This window comes from Lagenorhynchus albirostris, chromosome 15, assembly GCF_949774975.1.
Source record: "Lagenorhynchus albirostris chromosome 15, mLagAlb1.1, whole genome shotgun sequence".
NCBI classification, from domain to species: domain Eukaryota; kingdom Metazoa; phylum Chordata; class Mammalia; order Artiodactyla; family Delphinidae; genus Lagenorhynchus; species Lagenorhynchus albirostris.
The window spans coordinates 29,348,399-29,366,986 of record NC_083109.1 but is presented as its reverse complement, the minus strand read 5'-3'; the positions used below and the strand labels follow the sequence as shown (position 1 = coordinate 29,366,986).

At 53.0% G+C, this 18,588-nt stretch overlaps 1 protein-coding gene across 2 annotated transcripts in view; it reads right to left on the bottom strand.

Annotated features, from left to right (window-relative positions):
• Positions 1–238: 238 nt before the first annotated feature.
• The window catches only part of EBF4 (EBF family member 4), a 55,141-nt gene continuing 36,791 nt past the window's right edge, over positions 239–18,588 (bottom strand). For both annotated transcript variants that reach the window (XM_060123850.1, XM_060123851.1), the window contains 10 exons: positions 9,617–9,698; positions 8,716–8,833; positions 8,483–8,616; positions 8,264–8,390; positions 6,630–6,718; positions 6,440–6,505; positions 6,165–6,342; positions 5,882–6,070; positions 2,569–2,766; positions 239–1,322 (listed from right to left, as the gene is read on the bottom strand). In XM_060123850.1, coding sequence (XP_059979833.1) covers positions 1,252–1,322; positions 2,569–2,766; positions 5,882–6,070; positions 6,165–6,342; positions 6,440–6,505; positions 6,630–6,718; positions 8,264–8,390; positions 8,483–8,616; positions 8,716–8,833; positions 9,617–9,698 — 1,252 coding nt within the window. In that variant the 3' untranslated portion in view covers positions 239–1,251. The remainder of the gene's footprint in view (positions 1,323–2,568; positions 2,767–5,881; positions 6,071–6,164; positions 6,343–6,439; positions 6,506–6,629; positions 6,719–8,263; positions 8,391–8,482; positions 8,617–8,715; positions 8,834–9,616; positions 9,699–18,588) is intronic.

Genomic DNA, 18,588 nt, shown 5'->3' with positions numbered 1-18,588 from the left:
GGCTGAGCCCGTGTCCTGGGTCTTCCCACCCCTCCCCAAACCCCCCAACTCAGTACCCAAGAGCAGATATGGGGCAGGGAATACTTGCTCAGTTGAACTCTGATGCTGTTGAAAAAGTCCAAGGTATAAGAAGGCTGCCCAGGGACATGGTTTAGAGTTGCAGAGCTGCTGAGAAAAGCAGACCCACACCAAGGAAGCAGACAAGAGAGGCTGGGTGGCCACCTGCACCTGTGTTTATTGTTTTCTCCAACCTCAGCAGAGCAGAGTATGAGACCAGGGGCAGCTGGACTCGTTCCATGGTTCTATGGGGCCAGCCAGAGTCATCTGTGTGTGGGGCCAGAGTCCATGAGACATCCATTGAGGGCGAGATCCACAACCAGGGGGCCTGGCACCTCCTCTTCTGCACCCTTCATGCCCAAAGCCCCCACCGGGATTCATGATGTGGCAAGCGTGAGTGCTCAGGACTCAAAGGAAGTGGGGCAGCCACAGAATCAAGTGGCTGTCAGAAGCTCCATGGGAGCCTAGGCAGGCCTCCTGAGGCTGCTGGGCACCACCCCTTGTCCTGGAGAGTAGTTGGGACACCGGGATGGTTGAGATGGGTCAGACGCAAACAGGACCTCCCCAGGCCACCTCTCCCTGAGCTCCTTATCATACTCCCCATCCCATGCTCCTGTCACCAGATGCCCTTGGTCTGCAAAAGGTCCATCTCTTCCAGAGGAACCGACCCAGCAAGTGAGGTCGGGCATCCAGCACCTCCACGGGATGCTCTCCTAACAAGAGCATCAGCACAGTGCTGGGGCTTCCAACCAGCCTCAAGGGAGGTGAGAGAAGCCTGTGGGACTGAGGGGCCCTTGAGCACAGGGAGGAAGGCCTCTCCCTGTTCAGGCCTGTGGGTTGAAGTCTGCCTGCAGCCCTGGCCCTGCATCTGTCTGTGCTGCCATCCAGGGCATGGGCGTGAATCCTGGAGGGACCACTAGTCCGGGCTCAGTGGGGACAACACCTGTAGACCTGGTGGGGAGAGGAAAAGACGAAGGTCCTGTAGGAAGGCTGGCTGCAAGGGGACAGGAAGCCACTTCTCGCCTCTTGTTCAGCCTGGGCCACTGAGCTGGGCTATGTGGCCCAGACAGCTGTCTAGATGGGCCCTGGAGAGGGAGACATGGACCCCAACTCCCCATCCCTGCTAAAGTCTTTTGGAGAGAGCCCATCCAAGGTCAGGAAGGGAAGCAAGACTCAGCCAGAGACCTACCATAATTAGGAGTACGCCAGGCCCTGAAGCCCCCGAGCTGGAGAGTGGAACTTGTCAGAATCTTCAAAAGGCTGGTCTGCAGTAACCAAGCAGGGGAGCCATAAGCCATGTGTAGCCCCTCTCGACTGGGGGCAGCATGCAGGACATATGGCACTTTTTGAGGGCAGAACTATCAAGAGTCTTGAAGGTAGTCAGCCACCCCCAGTCCTAGCCTAGGCCCAGCACTGCAGACAGTTAGGTGAGGTGTGCCCCCCAGACCTCTTAGGAGCTACAGCCCCAAGCCCTTGACCCCCTAGTTTCTTCAATCGAGAGACATGACTCTGGGCTCTTCTTCCCAGCCTGTCTCCTTCAGAGGGCCTGTCTCAAGGTGAAGAAGCAGACGGCCATGTATCAGGACAGCAAAGGGAAGAGGTCAGCCTCCAGGAGTACAGATACCTAATGCAGCGGTAGCAGCATGTCTTCCTCCCACACCCCCACGAAATTCATCACTTCCATCACCCTTGCCTCTTTCTAACCCCCTTCCCATGGTTTGCTGCAGGAGAAACTGGTGGCCTTCTGTCCTTCCTATTCCCTGCATTTTAAGCTCCAGACACACTTAGTTTAAGAAAAATTATCCAAAACTTGGAAACAAGGCTAAATATAACTGTGTTCCACTTTGAGTTATCCTAGAGCATCATCTAACAAGCCCACCCCAAGAATCATCTTATTCTAAGGGATGCAACTCTTTTTGACTTGCTATATACACTACTGGTTAGAACCCAGGCTTTAAGTTGGATGTTGACTTGGAGGAGATTGATAAATGGCAAATAACAATCATTTCACTAATGGGCTGCAGGAGGGGTGACCTGGTCTCAATTCCCTATCTGTAAAATGGGGAAGGAGAAGCTGGGCTAAACCTTATCTAAGGTCAGTCCCCCTCCATCCAGCAAGTGACGTGGTCTCTCACAGTGGTGTATGCTATCCTCCAGTGGACATAGGGAGGTACAGGTCAAAGGCACACAGCCCACAGTGGGGTTTTTCCAGCTCTGCATGTTGGGTCTTTACTCTGGGCTCAACTGGATGAGGCCTCGAAGTGGTTTCCAGACCTTCTCCAACTGGTATTCTTGTCTCCTTGATGGTCCAGAGTGCGACCGTCCCAAGCTATGAGGCCCAGGGAAGTGGGGTCCAGATGGACCTCCTTGAACCCCTGCGGAGCTCCCTCCTCTGCAACCCCCAGGGAGAACTGGTCACCTGGCTTGAAGCTCTTGTGAGATGTGGATGGAGTGGGCTGCGCAGGCCCAGCTGCTCTGCCAGGTTCCAGCGAGGCAGCATGGAGCACTCACCTGGAAGCCCCTCTCCATGGGCTCTGGGGCAGGCCTGGGGTGGGGAGCTGGGTGGGCGCAGCACGGGGGCGAAAGCACTCCTCTGTTTGACAGCGGAGATCATGTTGACAGGCGAGAAGGAGAAGACGCTGGTGGTGGGGGCAGCCGCCGGGAGGGACATAGAGGAGGCAGTGGCCAGCGGGGGGCTAGAGGGCATGACTCCAGGGCGGGGAGGGGCAGGCGCAGCAGGGAAGGCGGTGGGAGACACAACAGGGAGACAGCACCAGAGTGAGCAGCTCGGTTGCTGCCCTGGCATGAGAAGTATGCCCTGTGTGGGCTGCTGACCTGGGTGCCAGGCTCAGCCCACACTGGGGGCTGTGAGGGTCCTGGGGAGACCAGTACAGGGTAGAGTCTGGAGGCAGGCTGGGAGCCTCTGGGGTTGCGGGCTAGCATTTGCCCTTTTGGGGGTTCTGGAGACCCTTTCTTAGCATTGGAGATGATAGGGCCAGATGAGGTTAAAAACAAACAAACAAACAAACAAACAAAACCCCAAAAACGAAAGCAAAACCAGAACATCCAACAAAACCAGATACTGAGAGGTGCCCGCAGAGATGAGGCATGAGCAAGAAATGGAACAGGTTAGGATTCCTGCTGAAAACCACTGGGATTCTGAGACACTGAGAAACACTGACGGGCCCTGGGGCATCAAGGTTAGAGTCAAAGGTCAGGGTTCATAGCAGAGCTGGGGCAAGTGGCCAGGGACGAAGTTTGGGGGGTACACATAGGCTCTTGTTATAAGGCCCCTCTGTCCAGGATCACAGCTCACACAAGAACCCTTACTCCCCCCACAAATATGTTCCCCTTACCAATTACACTCCCCCCAACCCCCGACACTTTGTTCTCTTCCAGCTTAATGCAGGTCCTCATCATATTCAGCCCTGGTCCTGGACGCCTCCTGTATCTCCCTCTTCCAGCAGGTCAATTTTAAAGAAAGGTACAGAGATCCAAATCCTCAGATCTTCCTGTTCCCTAACCCCCTATCCCCCATGGCTGTGGCTTGCTCTCCTGGGAACAGCCAGGGAGCCTCCTGCACACAGCCTTTGCCTGCCCCTTTCTTGCAGCCTCCTCTCCTGGGGGCTCCTGCCCAGGCCATCTCTGGATTCCCCTTTCTACAACCTCATCTGAACACAATTCCCTGCCTCTCTCTTCTAAAGACCAATAAGTCTGTGATTTGAGTGTTGTCCAGGCAGCGGGCAATGGGATGAGGGTGGGGGTTTCCTGAAAGAAACCAGCAGCCTGAGAAAGATGCTTTTGGTATCAGAACACCCCCCACCCACCCCCTTTGGAACAGTGATGCCTTCAACAGCTGCCCCTGTTCCAAATGTACTCGGCCCCATGGATCACCGTCTCCTTTTAAGACAATGCTGACTGCTAGCTCATGAGGCCCATGGAGCTCCGTGGAGGGCCTGAAATAAATGCCAGAAAATGTACTGTATCTCTCAAGGCCCAGAGCTCACAGCTGCATTTTGTAGCTTGGGTAGTACTGGGAGTTGTGGTTCAGTCCAGGGCTGCTGGCGGCTGAAGCAGAAGACAGAGGGGAGGTCCGAGCAGACAGCCTCTGGCAGGGACAGTTCCGGAGGTCATTACAGGCACGTCCTGGCAAACTCAATGAGAATGATGCCCACTGGAGCTTCACCACAAAGCGTCGTGCACAAGGGGGAGTGGATGGGGACTGGACAGGACAATCCCACCAGATGGGACTGACCCTTAGGCCAGCCCAGGGTGTCCCCAGTTGATGCTGGAGTGAGGCTTAAGCAGCTGTAGAATTCTTGATCTCCTGGCTGAATGGGAAGACCCCGGGTGGCTGACTTTTGCCCACTGGGGCAGTGTGTTCCTCCACTGCTGACTGCACTGTGTGTGCGGCGGAGAAGGGGGGCTGGTGTTCCAAACTCCACCAGCTTCGACCTGGGGGGCACCCTGAGAGAGGTGGTAAGAATACTGTCCAGAACTGAAGGGAAGTAGGAGCAGTGGAGCCTGCCCTGAGCAAAGGGGAGACGGGAGTCTTGGTGGGGACACCGGAGGGTCATGGTCTGTGTGGACACCAGCAACATGGGGCTTCTGGTCCCAAACACTGAGCCCAGGCCAGAGGTAGAGAGCCAGACTCAAACCCACAGCCAAAAAGAGCAGTACTCAGGATGTAGGCCATGGGAAGGAAGGCTAGGCAGGTGCCAGATATGTTGGTCTTCAGCAATAGCAAACATATGACAGGGGACAGGGGAAGGAATGGCAGGAAAAGCCTTCCTGGCCAGCCTTCCCCATTCCTCTGGCACAACAGCGTCTCCCAGGACTCAAGGTGCAATCTCTCTTACAATTGATGGGGGAGGCTCCTTGTAGGTGCGCAGGGGTGGAGCTATCCCCCAAGCTGGGTGCTTTAAAAACATGTCTGCTGAATAGCTAAGCTATAAGAACCTGCAGACAGGCTGTTCTGGAATTTGCTGTTGGAAGGAGGGGCTTGAGGGCAGTGCATGGTAAAAGCATAAACGCCCTGTCGCCCATCCACCCAGCTCTGAGCTGCCCACCCCAAGAAGCCAGACAGAAGACGGTTAATGCCCACAGCCAGTGCTGGGATGTAAATTCACACACTCTTTCTGAACTGCGTCTGGGCCCTTTATGCACAGTGGCACATTCAGGTCTGAGAACAACCCTAGGCAACAGGTGGTACCGATCTGGTTTTACAGAGAGGAAACTGAATGTCAGACAGCTCCTGATTTGGACAAACTGTGAGTCCAGGTGTCTGACTACACAGAATTCTGGCTCTGCCCAACCAGATTGCTGGGAGCCACGTCTTTCCTCCTCAGGCCCCTGCCTCTCCTGGGGGGCGTGGGGCCAGGTGGAAACCTACTTTTCTTGGGCCCTGAGTTCCCTTGGGCTTCCGGCAGGGGGCACCAGCCCTCCTCCTGAAGTCCTGGCATAAGATTGGAAAGGTTGGCGGTCCACTAGGTTTAAGCAGGATGTCCCCGTGTTAAAGCTCGTTTCAGTAGGAGGGGAAGGCTAGAAACGATGTGCACAACTGCTGTCAGCAAAGAGAACTAAAAGTGCAAGAAGTGCCCCGGCGCCGGGGTTGAGGGCTGGGTCTCCAAAGGCACAGAGAGAGAGGTCGAACACAGAGAGGGCTGCCCTTGCCTCTGAGGGCAAGGCCAGGGTCGGTGCTCATGCGACAGGTGACAGGAGCTCCCCCCACCCCTCATAGGCTAGGATGGAGCTGGGCTGAGCCCCATTCTGCTCCCCGGGGCCTGGTCCCTCCCCCACTCCCCGGGAGGCAGGGGACACTCACTGGCGAAGGGCGATGTGGCCGTGGAGCCATTGAGGAAGCTGGGGGACGCGGGCACACCGAGGCCGGCCACGCCCGGCGCCCCGTAGCCGCCGAGGCCAGCTCCGAGGCCGCCGCCGTAGCCACTCTGCTGCGAGCCCGGGCTGGGCGCGAACCCGCGGGGGGACGCACTGCCGCAGCTGCGCGCGTAGCCTGCGGGAGAGCGGCCGTCAGGGGCGCGCGCCGGCAGGGAAGGGGCAGTCCGAGCTGCGCCGGTGGCTGGGAGGGCGAGGGCGGCGGGACGCACCCGGCTCCGGCCCTGGCGTGGCGTCCCCGACGGCAATGGCCAGCGGGCTGCTGAAGGCGTTGATGCCCACGACGGCGGGGTGCGGGTGGCTGGGGGCCAGGGGCCCGAGCGGCGCGGGCGCGCGGGGGGCGCTGTACAGAGCCTCGGCCACGTCTGCTGCGCGCTTCAGGAGGAGCTCCTGTGAAGACAAGAGCGGGCACGGCCGGGGCAGCCGCGGGCACCGGGAAGCGGGCAGCCCCGGGCCCGGCGCGGGGAGGCGGGCGGAGGCGCCATACCTGGTTGCCGCCGGGCACTCCGTACAGGGCCTCCGCCAAGTCGGCCGCCCGCTTCAGCAGCACTTCCTGGGGGCAAAGAGGAAAACAGCCGGACGGAGGGGCGGCCCCGGGGGCGGCAGAGGGGCCGGGAGCCGCCTCTTCTCCCCTCGGCCACCGGACACCCTTCTCCCCGCCCCGCTCCTCTGAGTACCTTGGGCAGCCTCTCGGGGTCTCCGGGGTGTCTGGGAATGACTTTCTGCAGCCTCTGGAATCCGTAGTCAATGGTGGGCTCATTCAGGGCTGGGGAGAGGGGCGGTGTTTGGAGGACGCCCCTCCAGGCACGGCCCCAGAGCAGGGCCAAGCCCGCCAGCAACCAGTCCGGGAGCCTTGCTGCAGACCTCCTCCAAGGCCAGCCCAAGCCTCTCGGAAAACTCCGGGCACTCGGGTCAGCGAGGCTCGGGAAGTTTCCTCAGTTCCTTTCTTGCTCATTCATTCAACAAATGTTTACTGAGCCAGGCCCTGTGCCAGCTGCTTGGCATTAACACACATGCACTATACGATCCCATTTGTGATTAGAAAAAAGGCAACTGTATATATATTAGCTTCAGTATTCCTAGGGGCAGGACTGGAAAGTTTTGTCTGCATTTGGTCTTATCAGGAGTGAATTATTTATTATAAAAAAAGAAAAAAAAATAACCAACAGTCTTCATGTATCACAGCTCTGGTGGCCTCTCAGCGGCACCTGACCGTTAAGGGTATGCCTGTGTCCCAGGAGTGGGCTGCCCCACACCCAGGGCTCTGGGGAGGACGCTGCAGCCTCCTGACCTGGCTCCCGAAGCCCTCCTCCTCCTCCTCACCTCCTCCTGTAGCCTGGCCCCGACCTATCTTACCAGCCTCAAAGCCCTACCTACCTTCTCCACCTCCAACTCTAGATTTAGTGAATTTCCTTTAGTTTCCCCTAAAACGTAAGGCACTCCTTCACCGGTCTTCGTACTTGCCATTCCTTCTCCGGGGATGCCTTTTCCTCCTCATCTCTACCTCCTTATTCACCCCTCAGGTTCCAGCTTAGCAGTTTAGTCCACACTCGTGCCTGGAGGTTTTCTCTGACAACCACTAGCTCCTCTATTGTGTAACTCTACCCACCTCATGCTGTGTTCCCTGTGTTCCCCCCTCACTCTTATACTGGAGCTCCCCGACAGTAAGTAGGGTCACTACTGAGTGTCCAGTGCCCCTTGAAGGGCTTGGTGAATGTCTGTTAGGTGGGGTGGGGGAATGGGGAAAAGTGCCAGATGGTGGAGGTGGAGAGGATACGGGCCAGTGGTCAGATAGACCTGGGAAGGGGGATGAAGCCACATCTTCAGGAGTAGCTTACACTCCTGTCTTGTGTTAACTTCTCGCCCTGGCTTCATGCAAGGTGTGTGTGTATGTGTGTTCGTGTGCATGCAACGTGAAGCCTGCGGTGGCTTGGGGGAACCAAGAGAACCGGGAAGATTTGGGGAGCAGCAAGCTATTTGGGGGCATCTTTGAAATAAATCTCCCTGTGGAGATGTTCTAGACACTGGGGAGTGCAGAAGGTGAAGGGGGTGGGGGGAGTTGCTCTGGAGAATGCCGGAGGCAGAGAGAATGTCCGGGCAGGGCGTCTGAGGACGTGGAGGCCAGGGAAGGAAACAGAAGCAAGCACAGGGAAAGAAGTTCCAGAGAGGAGGTGTCCTGGGATGTGGGGTGAGTGCCAGCAGGGGCTTAGGGGGCCTGGCTATTCGCTGACTCCTACACCAGGGCTGGTGTGTGCGGCGTGGGGCTCCATCCCAAAACCCTGGGCCTCCCTTCACCCCCCTGACTCCTTACCTGTGTAGACAAAGCGGCCGGGGGCTCCCTTGCAAAATTGCTTGGACTTGTAGGACAGGGTCACCTCCACCACCCCAGGGATGTGCCGTGGGGGCGTCTGCACCCGTATGGCGTGGGGCGTGATGAGCTGCGAGGGGAGAGGGGAGGCCTGCGGGTTCTGACCCGGCGAGGGCAGGGTCCAGCCCCAGGCTGGGAGGGAGACCGGCGGGAGCGGCCCACCTCACTCCACACGAGCACGTTCCCAAACACGACCTGCAACCCGTCGAAGAAGTTGTCGCCGATGACAATGACGGTGGCGCCGCCCGTGGTCCAGCCCTCCCCAGGACTGATGGCCTTGATGCAGGGGGTGGCAGCTGGGAGGCAGGAGAGGAGCCAGGTCAGGGGCCCATGCCAAGGTGGGGACTGGGGCTGGCTGGGCCCGCGGCAGCCGGGGCTGGCCTGGGGGTCCTGACCTTCAGAGGGGTCCAGGCGGCGCGCCCTGCGGCCATGCTTGGAGTTGTTGTGCACAAACATGTTGTCGGACACGGCCAGCACGTGTCCATCCACGCTCACCGTTGTGGATACCACCACCTGTGGGGAGAGCCAAGGCCAGCCTGGCTGGGGCTTCCAGTAAGGGACTGCTGGGGGGCACTGGCAACTTGAGGCCGGTGGCTGGATACTGTAGTTCAGGGTCACTGGCATGGGGAAGAGCTTCAGCCCCTCTGGAGCTGAGTTGGTGGGAGGGGGACCAACTGGGTTAGGTGACACCCTCAAATGCACAATCTCGGGCTGCCCAGGGGAACTGATCTCCAGGAGCTAGAAAAATCAAAAGCCCTGAAGAAAAATCTCTGACTCCTTGGGCAGAGTGGCTACTGTTTTTGCACCCACATGTACCACAGGCTGTATCCCTAGCGCTCCAAGGCAGGAATGGGTCTTAGGCAAGTGGGAGTGAGTGTTTTGATGGAGGGGGAGCATTGGCCTGAGAGCCCATCAGCAGGAGCCCCCGCTCTTGGGAGGAAATTGGGGCTACCTCCTTCTCCCCCCTACCCTTCACTGGGCGGGGTGTGCAGGTTGGGGATGTGCTAAGGGCAGCTGCTCTCTGCTTCACGCTATGCAAATTAGCTGGGTTGTTAATCATGTAAAAATGTCACAATTAGCATCTCCTTAAGTGGGACTCTAATGAAGCCTCCCTTGGCAGCCAGCTTAAGTTGAGACAGAGCTGCCCCACCCCCAGCAAGCACCAGGCTCCAAAGCACTGGTCTGTGCAGGGGTCTGTCCCTGGGGCCTTTCTCAGGGTGTTAGGGCCACAGCCTCCCTGGCCGCCCCATCAGGATAGGGCAGGTTTGCAGGGGAGAACTCTCTCCTCAGACCCACCTGGAAGCGGCGCATGTCTCGGGGATTCCCCGCGTTCTTTAGGCAGTTCTGGTTGCATTTGAGGAAGAACTTGAGGAAGAACCTGAAACAGTGTGGTCGGTGGGCTCAAGGGTCTGGGGGTTCTAGAAACAGATCAAGATCCAACTGCTTCCTGCCACGCCCTCTCCCAGCAGGGTAACTTCCCCTCTGCCTGCTCACACGAGGCACATACCCCATATTCCCATCCTAAGCTGCATACACACAGGGTACATGTGACACATTCAGTAGACCTGTCCCAACGACAACTTCCCTATACAGAAAATCCCCCACCTCCACAGTGTACAGATCACACAGTGCTTAATTATCTCACAAAGTATATACTCATCACATCTATACACAGTATATTCATCCTAGAGAATACATCCATTATATATACTATATATACCTAGTACTCATGAATTATTATATACACCATATGTAGCAGGTACTCCCACTTACCTGTAAACTTAACCCACACCATGTATGTTTGTCATAGTATATGCCCATCACACACAGAGGGCATCCATATCACATAGGGTATCCTTCCCCCAGAGTATACCTATCAGCCAAGATGTTTACTTACAACAGTATACCCATTATATCCACACTGTATATGCCTTATATACTACTACTCACAAGATACACCCATCACACATAATGGAGACCTACCACACTCAGGGTATACCTTCACAGAGGCGTACACAATATGTACTCCACATCAGGTTGGACTCATCACACACATGTGGTATGCTAATCACACAGAATCTATACCATCATGCACAGTGTGTGCCCATCCTACATAGTATATACACAGAAAGAATATGAGTGTATGCATTAGTGCACCATTTTTATGTTGTATATGATTACCCAGAATATAGTCATTACAAATATTGTACCGTCATTACGGTAAAATATAATGTACTGTATGTAGAGGTTCCCCCTACAACAAATCCCTCTCACACACAATAGACTCCCTGCCCCGGCACATCCCCCGCAAACAGATCTCCCTCATACACATTCTATATCCCTTATACACATAGCAAAAACCTAACCACACAGAGCGTGTAGCCATCATACACACATGGTATACCTGTCAGACACACCGTACAGATACACGGTGAATACCTTCTTTTTCACATACGGTAATTAGAAAAAAGCACAGTATATGCAGTGATGTGACTGCTTTTTAGACAAACACATGAGAACTTGATCCTCCAGTCCTTCCGGGCAGTTGAGGCGGATGGTGAGGCCTTGGCCCTGCCACCCCGCCGTGAGGTAACCATGGATAATACTCTGGATTTGTACTCTTCATGAACTGAGGATACTATCAGTAATCTGCCTTCACCCCTACAGGACTCTGTGAGTATCCGGGAAGATGCCCTATACAAAGCTGTAGTGTGCTGGGCTAAAGTCTGTGGGGGTCCTGGCACATGGCGCAGCTTCCTGGGCCGCTCTATGAGCTCTTCCAGCAGCTGCCTGTTTATCAGCCCCCTGGTCTTGAACTCCAGATATGTATATCCATTTAACTCATCAGAGTTGCCTCCAAACTCTACGAACATGAAATCAGATTTATTACAAGCTCTGAAAGCTTAGTCCCCAAAGAGGAGGTCCCCAAGTTCTGGGAGGGGTGGGCACCACTCCTGGACAGAGGCGTCCCAAGGGGGCCATCCCTCATTGGGAGCTGGCAGCAGTCACTTTCCTGGAGATGCATCTCCCCTTGCACTCTGCCTGTGACCCCCTCAGCCCCTGTCATATTCCCCCACACAATGGGCACCCTTCTGGGAACCGTTTTTAGTTCCCTTTCCATAGAGACATTACATCGGCACGCATTTTCATCCATAGTGGACACCACCCAAAGAATACTTTCATGTAGTGTAGACCTTCTATGCACCCCCGCAGAGCATTTGGAGGCGCAGACACCTCATGTGACCCCCAAAAGTGCACACTCGTGTAGACACCACACACGTGCCCTCTGTACCCAACCCCACTCCCAAACCTGCAGAACCCTGGGATGTGGCTGGAGATGAGGGCTTTCCAGGCACTGCCTCACTGTGTGGCCTGGGGTAAATCCTTTCACATCTCTGGGATCCTTCCTTATTCATGAACCAGGAGAGTAGCAATTGATGCTTGCTGAGGTCCCTTCCGATCCTGTCTTCATTTCAGCCTCTCAAAGCCTCAGGCTGCTGTTTCCTGCAGGATCCGGGCTCCCCCTGGAGGGTCCCCCTTGTCATCCCCTCCTGCAGCCCTTGCCTGGCAGGTCTCCTACCCCCTCCCTTCCCAGTACAGGTTGCATCTGTCCTTTGGGTCCACACCAATCCTCACTCCCTGTCTGGCCAACCTCTTCTGGCCCTTCTAGGCTTTGGAGACCACCCCTCCCTGAGAACCTCAGGGCCCTGCCGGTACCTCCATCTATGCAGGCCTGTCCTGGGACATTTCAGTTTCTGAGCCTCGTTGGCATTATCTGCAGAGTGGTGTTGAGTAAAAAGCAGCCACACAAGGCCTGGGCCTTCTGTGGGGGATACTGACGGTCAGTCCTCTTTTTCTTTCTCCCTGAGCCTCTAGCTCAGAGCTGCACACAGTCAATGCCATCAGTGGTGGAAGAAGGGTGGCTGAAATCTCACCCACCACCAGATGGTAGTCGGTGAGGCTGTGACCAGCCGGCACCCACCCAGTCACAGGCCAAGCCGATGCTAACACTGCAGACAGCCTGCAGCCCTACCACCAGTCTCAGGGTTGTTAAGCAAAATCACCTACAACTTGAAAATAAGGCAAAAAGAAGACAGTGAGTCCTTTCAAAGTCATTCTGGAACAGTGGTTTTCAAAGTGTGGTGTCCAGACCAGCAGCAGCAGCATCACCTGGGAACTTGCTGGAAATGCAGAATCTCAGGCCCCACTGCAGACCACTGAATCAGAAACTCCTGGGGTGAGACTCAGCCATCTGTGTTTTCATAAGCCCTCCAGGTACTTCCGATGCACCCTGAGGTTTGAGAACCACTGCTTTACAGCTGCACTATCCAATATGGCAGCCACCAGCCCCGAGTGGCACTGAGCACTTGAGATTTGGTTAGTCTGAATTGCTGTAAGTATAAAATACATACTGAATTTCAAACACTTAGGAAAAAAGGAATGTAAAAATATCTCTTTATAAAGGAATGTAAAAACATCTCTTTATAATTTTTTGGTGTTGATTACATGCTGAAATAATATTTTGGATATCTTGGGTTAAATAAAATATATGATCACAATTAATTTTACCAGTTTCATTTTGTTTTTTAAAATGTGGCTACTAGAAAATTTTAAATGACAAATGTATAATGGCTTACATCATATTTATATTGGACATTACTGTTCCAGACTATTACGCTGACAAAGCCACCTAAGAGTTAGCTGATTCTCTAGGAGAAAAAACTTTGACTAATATTTGCTACTAATTGGGGCCAGACTTATAAAGTTAGGTGCTAATTTGCAGAAAACTGATAAGGTGCAAATGATTTTTGTTGGGAGAAATAAATAACTTCTGTTTGGTAGAGAAATGAGCCCTAAAGCTTACAATTTTATTGTCCTATGGACATTAACTAGCTTTGTGTCTAACTTGGCAATCTTATTCAAGTATCTTTCACATATCCTGTTTTCTCTCCCTCCCTCCCTCCTTCTCTCTCTTCTCAACTCTTTCCTCAACTGTCTATATCAGTTTCTCTTAGCCTTCTTTGAACCAGCTTTGTCATTCTGCTGGTTCCTTCATTAATAAGTTACAGAAAACCTCAACACACGCTCAGTAATAATTTGTATGAGAATCATACTTCTAACATTTTGAATATTATGCTTTAAAAAGGGTGAGTAGCACCCAAAGGGTCCTGTCTTCCAAGGTTAGTCTTGAAGTTCTGCAGCACATGGCCTGGAGTTGGGGGATTTCCATTCAGGTCTAGGAGTGCCCGGAAGCAGTGCCCAGACCTCTCACTCCTCCCAACAGTGCCTGGCTATCCTCAGCCTTGGAAAGGGGGCTCTGGGCCCTTCTTTCCCCACCACTGGGAGACAGACACACCATCCACACCCCCGGAAGCTGGAAGGCCAGGGTGGGAATAACGTGAGGACAGTCCAGGAAACTTCTCCACAGGCTGGCACCACAGGGTGACACTTTGTTCCACCTTGGGGGGTGGAGGAGAACCCAGAGCAGTCCGGGAAGGATGAGAATGGTGTCGGGAAAAGGAAGGAGGGACAGCAGATCCTTCAAGCCATGTCTGTGCAGAGGATAGATGTGGAGGCTGGGAAGTGGAGAGGGTCAGGTAACCCAGTGGGAAAGGGAGCTGTAGGAGGACACCCTACAGGGACCTAAGGCAGGAAGGGATGTGCACTTTGTTGAGGGCCTGTAAAATCCTGCTTTTCACCAGGGAAGCACCCCCCACCCCCCAAACCTGGATGAGCCCTAGTGCCAGTGTTTTTGAGCATATCCCCTCCCACCACCTAGGGGCTGGAAGAGAGCCTGGGGAAGCCCCTTTTCCCTGGCTGTGATGGGCCACAGCCCACAGGGTTGGCTGACCTGAGGGTGAGCATTTTAGGATGCCCCCTGGGTTGGGGCAATGACCTGTGCCCAGTGCCATCTCTATTGTGGCCTTAAGGTTCTCTGGGGGCACAGACTCCTCATCTGGGCCTCATAGAAAGGTCAAGTGCTAGAAGCTGCCATTAGAATTACTAGAAGAAACCACCATAAATATAAGCATGAATTACAAATAAAATGCAAAACTATGCAAAAAAAGTTTTTTAAGTGATCCAAGTCTAATCTATTGAGCACTTAGCAAGTGCCTGGAACTCTGCTGAGCCTACCACTTGCATTATCTTATTTAATCCTCTCATAATCCCGAGGTGGTGTGGTGTAGGTCTGCAATCATTCCCACTCTACTGATGAGAAAACCAAGGATCAGCAAGGCTAAGCTACAAAGTCACAGTAGATGCCAAAGTCAGGATACGAACTCGGGACTTTATGAACCACTGATACTGACAAGAGTCATGGAAAAGTCCCTGTAAGTGGGGTTTTCGAGTCCAACCCTGCCCCAGCCACGAGGCTGCCAATGCAGGACAGTGCAGCAAGCCTTCCTTCAAAATCAGCCGTGAGAGGCAGGCTGTGCAGGGACCAGATTAACCATTTCATGGGGATTTCCTCGAGGTTACAAATTCATCAGGGGTGCAAAGGAGAGACTCAGGTCCTAGTTGGGGCCTTTGGCTATTGTGACATCTGCTCTCAGTCTGAGAAGATTTTCAGGATTAAAGATCAGGACTTTAACATGAGTCAAGAGTTGATCATTGTTGAAATTCAGTGAGGGACAGATGTGGTTCATTATTCTATTCTGCCTATATGTTCAACATTCTGTATAATAAAAAGTTCAATAAATAAAAGACCAGATGAAGAGCTCTGAACAGTGGTCATCCAGCTAATAAAGCATGTAAAAGGTGGAAGTTATGCATCACGACTCTGATGCCTATGATATAAGTGAAAGATAAGAGCAGTTCACCCACACACCTACCTTGCCACATCCTGAACTTAGTCTAGCCTTCCTATCATTTCTATAAATGCTTTTTATTCCTCCCTGTAAACACAACTCAGGATGAAATTAAAATGGACTTTCCTTGTCAATGGAATATTCCATACCAAAGAAGCAAATGCTGGATTGAATATGACTCAAGTGCAAACATGTGACTTGCACATAACTTCTCAGGTGTGACACCATTGCACAAGGAAAGCTCCCCTCGCACAGCGCTTTACTCAAGAGACACTCAATACATAAGGAAAATGTGGAGATGATTGATGTGAGTCCACTGTTAAACTCTGGGTTCTCAGGGGGTGGAGAGCAGAGTGGGATGGAGCTGCTCTTTGGAAGGCTGTGCCCAGGTATCATGGTGGGTTGGTGCCTGCCTAGGTTCCCCCACTCGCAGCTCCTGTGAGTGTTGGCTATTAAAGGGCTCACAGCTGGAGAATTCCCTGGCTGTCCAGTGGTTAGCACTCTGCCCTTTCACTGGGGGGGCCCGGTTTCAATCCCTGGTCGGGGGGAACCAAGATCCTGCAGGCCGTGTGGTGTGGCTAAATAAATGCATAAATAAATAAATGGCTCACAGCTGCCCCCACTACTCGAGAATTATCCTCAGCCAGAAGCATATGCTCCTCACCAGCAGCCCACAACCAAAGAAAGACCGACATCACAAGGAGGACCAACTCTTAGTACTATTCATACTCAAACTCCCCAAAGGATCAGGCTGAAGCTAGACTCCAGCTGAGACTGTCTCCTTGCTAAGCTGCTTCTCCTGACCGCTCCTGCTTCCATCACTCCTTTTCTCCCTAGAGCTCTCCTCCAATAAATCACTTTCACAAGAATCCCCATCTCCAGCTCTGTTTCTAGGAATCTCATCCTAAAAAATCAGGCACAGAACTTTCACCAGCTTTTCCCTCCCTACATCACTCTGAGATACTTACTTAGAGCTAAAATTATGTTTGCGCTTCCGAAGAGAAAGCTGTTAGGAACTGAAAGAGCTGGGCTGAGCCCAAGGATGCTTGCAGCTACAGGCCTGTCAGGAGCAGGGAAATGGAAATCTAGATCACAAATGCGGTCTGATAGAACTTTTCCAAAAATGATATCCACTAGCCACAGGTGGATTTTCTTTCCATTTTATTTTATTTTAAAAAATTGTTTATTTTTTAAAATTAATTTTTATTGGAGTAGATTTACAATGTTGTGTTAGTTTCTGTTGTACAGCAAAGTGAATCAGTTATACATATACATATATCCACTCTTTTTTAGATTCCCTTCCCATTTAGGTCACCACAAGCACTGAGCAGAGTTCCCTGTGCACATGTGGCTTTTGAGCACTTGAAATGTGGCTAGTGTGACTGAGAAACTAAAATTTCAATTTTTTTTTTTTTTTTGCCGTGACACACGGCTTGTGGGATCTTATTTCCTTGAGCAGGGATCGAACCCAGGCCCTCCGCAGTGGAAGCAAAGAGTCCTAACCACTAGACCACCAGGGAACTCCCTCAATTTTATTTCATTTTAATTAATTTAAACTTAAATAGTCACATGTGGCTCATAGGCACCCTATCAGACAATATAGACCTAGAAAGAGGAAGAGCTGCAAGAGATACATGGGTTGGAGCAGGTGTTCAAAGCAAGTGTCCTATGAAGTCTTTGGGAGAGAAAGCAGATTGAGAGCAAAGGGCAGAGTCAAACTAGAAATTTATTTCCAAGTGCAAAGTTGGCAAAGCAGCCTGTGGTGGGGAAATGGGGAGGGGGGTCCTCCTAATTTTCACCCCAAAGGGCCTCACCTTTGGGCTCATGAGCCTCAGAGGAAATGGAACATCTGGGACAGGGTCTGTGCTCTCCACTGTTTTCATTGTCTGCTGCTCTCTGTCCCCGGCTCAAGGACAGAGGAGGATACAGATTGCTGGACCATTCACTCACTCAACAAATCCATTAAAAAAGATGTATTAAACACCTTTTATGTCAGGCAGTAGAATCTAGAGGTGAAAAAGATCTTAAGGAAATGACAATCCAGCAAGAAAGACAAAAACTCAAAGTACAACCAGGAAGATAGAATGGTGGGCACAGCAGGATAACTGGCCAATCTGCGGCAGCCACTCTGGCGGGGAGAGGTGGAAGAAGTCCTAGAAGTCGCATGTGATCTTGGGCATTTTGGGTCTTGGAGGACTCAGGGCTTTTTTCCTTGAAGAGAAGTAGGATGGAGGAGCCCTCCATGCAAAAGGAAAAACAGTCCTGCCAAGAGGTAGGTGGTATGCATGGTGCCCAGTGGTGCCTGACAGGACTGAGGAGGGCAGCTATGGACCAGAGCTCTTGGGGGATTGGCACCAAAACATGCAGGATTTGGACCCTGTGGGTGATGGAGAGTCAGCAGGAGGTGGCTTATATTGGCTGTGTCATTTGGAAGAGTCATTTTGCTTCCAAGGAGAGCGAGGCACCAAAGGGCCTAGGCCAGGGAAAGGATGGTGAATGAGGAGGTTGGTGTGATAGTCTAAGCCCAAGTGGGGGTGGTCACAGTGGCGGTGGCACATGCTACTTCCTGGCCTTGGCCTGGGGCAACAGCTAAGGCTGAGTATCCCTAGGGCCATAGACCCCTGCCAGGCTTGGACCTGGCCTCCCTACCATGATCTCCACTTGGGGCAGAGGTGGCTGCAGTGCAGATGGGCTGGGGGACTATAAATAGCTGGGGCGCATACATTAGCATGCCAATGCACCCGCACCCCATCCTCTATGCTAATGGCCCACCATGTGCCTGAACACCTTCTGTTCCCCTGCATGCATTTGCATGCACAATTAGCATAATCTTGTATAATTAATGAACAGCGTCAATTTTAGCTCCTAAGTAATTTGATTAACATGTTGATAGGGCACTTACTAGGCTCTCCAAACCTCAGGGCTGGGCATGGGCCTGAGGAGAGGGGGAGAGGAGGTGGAGAGACTACTAAGGGGCCCCCAGCTGCCCATGAAGAGTGGTGGTGATTCTACTTTCCCGTAATGGGGCCTGAGGGGAGGGAAGAAGGGGTGAAGGGGCTGTTAATGGGAGGTCTCTGGGCACCCCATGTGGAGTGTCAGGGACAGGCTGGAGCAGTGGGTCACATGAGCATGAAGCCTGTTTATTCCTGTGTGGACACAGACATACACATATACCCCTTGCACATCCCCCAGCCTGGGGAATCTTCTGTGAATGCAGAATATTGGATTCCATGGGAAGAACAGAACAGGAGGAGGGACTGAGAAAAAGTAGGAGGGCTGGGCGACAAGGGATGGATGGGCAGATGGAAGCCACAGAGAAAGATGGTGTGCTTGTGAGTGATTTAGGGATGTAAAGGGGAAGGTGGGGTCCCAAGACTGAAGGGAGGAAGAAGTCATGTGTTCCTCTGGCCTTGGGTGGGTGAGCCAGGCTCCAAAGCCAGAGACCCTGGTACTTCCTAT